This window comes from Haplochromis burtoni, unplaced genomic scaffold (assembly GCF_018398535.1).
Source record: "Haplochromis burtoni strain Fernald_Lab_line unplaced genomic scaffold, NCSU_Asbu1 Contig_2045, whole genome shotgun sequence".
Classification (NCBI taxonomy): Eukaryota; Metazoa; Chordata; class Actinopteri; order Cichliformes; family Cichlidae; genus Haplochromis; species Haplochromis burtoni.
The window spans coordinates 1-5382 of NW_024584406.1; the positions used below are offsets into that span (position 1 = coordinate 1).

The window sequence follows — 5382 nt, forward strand, 5'->3', positions numbered from 1 at the left end:
CAGGCCTCGGGGGCCGGTGTCCTGCAGATTTTAGATGTGTCCTTGATCCAACACAGCTTATTTAAAAGGCTAAATGACCTCCTCAACATGTCTTGAAGTTCTCCAGAGACCTAGTAATGAACTAATCATTTGATTCAGGTCTGTTGACCCAGGGTGATGGAGATGTATGAAGATCGGTGGGGTCAGAAGTAGGGTGCCAAGAGAGCATGTACTTTTACAACCTTTTCCCACATTCTTTGTAGCTGTTAATGTTTTTTAATTCCCTATTGGGGTTGCAATGGTATGAGAATTTCTAGGTGCAATAACTAACGTCATTGTGGACTTCAATTGTTACACCTTTATTTTTGCAAAGCTAAATCCACTAAAATGTCTACAAGCACACTCAACATGCAAAGGACTGAAACTGGGTCACAGCTTCTTTGAAGGTCTTTTTGCCAGTGTCCTAATTTTTGTATGTATTGGAGTTGAATCTTAAAAACACTGTCACACATTTTTAAAATGACTATTCAACTAAATAAACAATCACTTGTGGCCATATTTGCTATTGTGGAACAACAGGTATCTTTCTAGGAATAAAAAAATAGCCAAAAATTACATTTGCCACTTTGAACTGGATTCGCTCAATGACTGAGGGAAGTAATGCATCATCTTAAACTCAAGAAACTAAGTAGATAAATCGAGACAACCTAAAACTTAATGGACTATATTAAAACTAACATTTACATCCATTTCCACTACTTAAACAGTGGCCCCCATATATAAACTTAGCATTCTTAATGGTATTGATGAATGTTATCGCTTCTGTCCTAGTCTTAGGAACTCATTGCAGTCTACAGAATAACTGTTTTGTGCATTTGCCTGCCTGTTTTTGTGGTGTCATTTGCTTTATGTGTTTAGAAAATTATACAAAAAAAACCCCTGAAGAAATGAACATCATCCTTACACCTCATTTCAGTTTCTAAATAAATATTATTTACAATAACTCTTTAAGGAATATACCAAAAGACAGTTTTGTTTTAGTAAATTATTTATTAGAACTGAAAATTGAAACAAATTTTTAAAGAAAATATGTGTAAAAAGACTTCCATCTTTTTACAGTCTCCCACTGGAGCAAACAAAATACGGGGAAAATAAATTAACAAACCCTACTTCTTTTGAAGCAATACAAACAGGAAAGGTGCACTAGCTTGACCTATTCTCCAAGAAACCAAGATGACTATGAGCAAATTAAATTCTCTATCCTAATATGAAATATTATCATACGGCTGTTAAACATCATACCATAGTTTAAGGGCAAATCTGCGAACTGCTGCTAACCTAGTCCCTATGTAGTCAAAGGAGCTTGCAAAGAAAGCTTGCAAAGATGACCTGGATGACTGAGAACCTTCACAGACATAGTCCCTATGTAGGATATTTTATTGGTTATCTGTTGTACATGTAATCATTGTGAAGACACTGGTGGACTGAGAACCGATTTGCACCACGGCTGGTGTTATTTCACAGCAAGACAATCCAAAAGCCTATATAAGCCCCCCAAAATACACAGCAGGCCCACCCTGAGCGATGAAAAGTTTATGGAGTTTGTGCTAACATTTGTAAAATCTAGTCTGTGATTTTCTCTTACTAACACAACATGCGCTTCCCTGACCGCAGGGCTCAGTGCACTTTTTGAAGGGGACAGAGCAAAATGGTTTGGAAAAAGCTCTAGTAGATACGCTCCTATAAAGTGGAATGCAGCACAATCAAAGCCGTAGATACATTCATTCTTGCATAGTTAGAGTAAAAGTAATAACCATTAGGATGAGTTAAGAATTCTCAGTCCTTCTCATAACTGATGGACATCAAGTTCACCAAGGTATCTGCTCTCCTGTAAAGTTCAGAAATGAGCCATGGTCCTTTTCAGTTAGCCCTCCAATCACAGACAACATGAAAGAAATACTATCCTCGGGACTCAGTGGAGCCTGGAAAGAGATGGAGAGAACACAAAAGCAAATGAAACACACGCTTCTGTCATGATCCCAGGTCTGTTCTCAGGGTATTTGTGTGTTTTTGAGTGTTATTCAAATTCATTCTTGTTTATTATAAGGTTAGGTCTCTCTTTGGGTCTCTTTTATAACATCTACATTTTCAGGTTTCACGTCTTTTACTTAGCATTTTCAGTCTTTAGTTCACAGTTTGAGTTTCTATTTGTATTAGAGTTTATTTGATTCCTCAGTGTCTCCCTCCATCTTATTGTCCTGAGTTAAGTTCACTCAGATTTACTTTTTAATTTTCTATTTTACTTCACTAATCACACTCTTTGTGTATTGTTTCTAGTTTAACCTCCTCATTTACCTTGACTGTGCTCAGCTGTGTTTAGCTTCTCTTACGTTTCTGCTCTCCTCATTACTTCATGTTTATTTTTAGCCCCAGTTTGCCTGTGTTCTTTGTTGCATCATAATGTGTTTTAACCATCCATCCATCCATCCATCCATCTTCTTCCGCTTATCCGGGGCCGGGTCGCGGGGGCAGCAGCCCAAGCAGAAAAGCCCACCTCCTCCAGCTTGTCTGGGGGAACACCATGGCATTCCCAGGCCAGCCGAGAGATATAATCTCTCCAGCGTGTCCTGGATCTGCCCCGGGATCTGCTGGCAACTGTTGCTTTTATTTTTGTGCGTTTTGTATTTTGTATTTTACACTCTTTTGGGGTTTTTTTTGTTAAACCAATAGGCTTTTGTTATTTTGGATCTGGACTTGATATAGTTACAAGCAGCAGCTTATATTTGAGTCCTTTTAACTACTATAGTCCAATCCATGACATGTTTTTACACACACACACACACACCATTTACGGTATATACCACAGTGGTATAGCCCGTTCATAAGTCCAATGCATTCTCTCTTCCTTCCTCATCGATTATGCGTATCTTAAAGTCATTCAGAGCAGGCCCTTACCTCTGACCCCCCCATGTCAGTGCGTACCCAGCCAGGGTGTATAGCCATACAGAGAATCCCATCTGGCTCTAGGTCTACAGCCATGCAGCGACTAACCATGTTTAGTGCACTCTAAAATGACAAGCACAAACAGATTACCATGAAACACAAAGAAAATGAATTTCACCTTGACCCCTCTTTTCATACTCACATCACAGTACAGTTAACCCAAGTTAAGTGATGTCCCTTAGCAGTCCGTTACTTTTTATTATGCAGTATTCTCTAATAACTCTTCTTTCCTTTAACCTGGAAGTTGCTGGGAGCTCCTGCTAGCTGCTAATAGCCAATAATTACTGTTCTGAATGTTTTGTGCAACTCCACATGGTCCACACACCTATAACAGCAATATTAATGCGAAATACTCACAGCTTAAATAAACTGTAATTATTCTTTAAATCACAGTAACAATACCTTGGATGTCCTGTAGGGGTACCATTTGAAGTTGTTGGCCCTCTCACCCCAAGCGAGCTCCACAGAGCCCAGCAGTGAGGTCATGTTAATAACCGCTGCCCTCTGGATTCCCATTGTAGCTGAGCCTCCTGCCCCTCCTTTGGATGCAGCTTTTTTTAGAAGAGGCAGATAAGCCTGGCAGAAAAAAGAAGACACACACATTATAGCTGGAAGCAGCAATAAAGTCACAGTTTATGAATGGTTTAAAATTATTTTAAAAAACATGCTGATTATTATACTTTTAACATTTTAAATATGAACTTGTCAGACTGACACATTTCACACTGTATGTCTTTAGAGATGACGCTAGTGCTGCCCTCTGGTGGCAGCATTTCCATGGAGTGGGCAAAAAGCCACAATTCTCCACACACACTTTTTCAATTCTCTCAAACTTTACTGATGCTACTGAAATATTCTGCTTTTATTTAATTATTATTTTTTACTTAAAAAAAAATCTAAACAAAAAAAGAAAAAAGCAAAAATCAACAAATTGAAGCAGAGATCAACGATGGGTCTCCAAAAAAAACTAATAATACAGTCAGACAGCTTCAAACTGCTTGATTCTCCACAAAGCAACTGTTTAAAAACAAGCATTTTTAAGACAAATGAGAGATACACCCTTTTAGGGTTTTTATAGGTTAAAACAAGTTTTTCCTCAAATTACTGATTAATCATTCAGTCATTAAAACTCTCTGGGAGAAACAAAAAACAAACAAAGACCTAAGATGACATTTTCAGTTTTGTTACAATCTGAAGTGTAATTATCTCCCAAAACCTGCAGAGAGGGCCGAGAAGCAGTTGTCTGCTCTAAAGTGTGTGATGTAGTGTTGATTTAAAACCACATTTACAACTTTGCAGACGGTGATTATAGAAGACGTCCGGGCAGCAATTTGGCCTTGCACAGTTGCAGAAAGGGTTCTTTAACAGAAGCAAACTGTGTGTCAGGAACAATCTGCCATGCTGCCATGCTTCTGATCAGTGCCTGAGTTTTACCAGCACAGGAGGCTTACTCTGTAGTCCACCCTAAAATCAGCGGCCGACAAAATAATTGACTTTTAATTAATATTTATGGCATTCAGTCTGCCCCAGACAACAGGGTTTTGTTACTTCTGTCCATCAAGGTCGTGTCTTTATGTTGGCTTCCAGCACTGAGGAAATGAAACACTCATGGGTCCTGCTTGTGGCGACTGAGGAAAACAGAACGCTGCACTCTTTTCTTTTGGTTATTTCACTGTCTGATGATGCAAGATGTTCCAAATAAAACTTTTTTAGAGCTACTAAGTAGCTGATTCAAAGCACAGAAGGTGGCAAGAGGCACACAATATATAAATAAAATTTACCTTAGTGATCATTAGAGGAGCCACAGTGTTGGTGTGGAAGTTTTCTATCATCATCTCGGCGGTAACAGAATGAAAGTCGGCCACCACTTTGATGCCCGCATTGTTGATCAGGCAGTTCAGACCTTCTTCTTGCACCAGCTTGCTCACCTCTTCTACAGACTTCTCTATGCTCTCCTGGTTCACTACGTCTAGTAAAGAGACAAACTAATCAAAGCTGAAAAAAAAAATCATGCAACACTCGCAGCAACAAGAAATTGGGGGCTAAAGAACCATAAAAGGACAAGGTGATCATGAAATGTGGCTCAGATCTTAAATACAATGAATTGCATTAAGCCATGTGTTTGGCTGATTAGATATTTACAATAACAAGCAGTTCAACGGGTGTATCTAACAAAGTGGCCGATGGCCTGTCATAAAGACTGTGACTTTGTGTTTTAATTTTTCCTAAATTTTTTCTGTCTAAGAAAACAATGTTCTTCTCAGTCTTACCCAAAGTGATTATGTGGATGTTGGGATGCTTCTCCGCCAGTTCTTGAAGTTCCTGTAGGTCAAAAGCACAGTTGGATAGTGGTGAGGGAGGATGTCTTGATCATGTTTATTTCTTTTTCTTTTTTTTTTT

At 38.8% G+C, this 5382-nt stretch overlaps 1 protein-coding gene across 1 annotated transcript in view; it reads right to left on the reverse strand.

Moving 5' to 3' along the window:
• Positions 1-97: 97 nt before the first annotated feature.
• si:dkey-12e7.4 (uncharacterized protein LOC558132 homolog) overlaps positions 98-5382 on the reverse strand; it is an 8629-nt gene continuing 3344 nt past the window's right edge. Inside the window, exons 2-6 of the mRNA XM_005952895.3 lie at positions 5253-5304; positions 4764-4951; positions 3385-3558; positions 2935-3045; positions 98-1961 (exon numbers count right to left, since the gene is read on the reverse strand). Coding sequence (XP_005952957.1) covers positions 1848-1961; positions 2935-3045; positions 3385-3558; positions 4764-4951; positions 5253-5304 — 639 coding nt within the window. The 3' untranslated portion in view covers positions 98-1847. The remainder of the gene's footprint in view (positions 1962-2934; positions 3046-3384; positions 3559-4763; positions 4952-5252; positions 5305-5382) is intronic.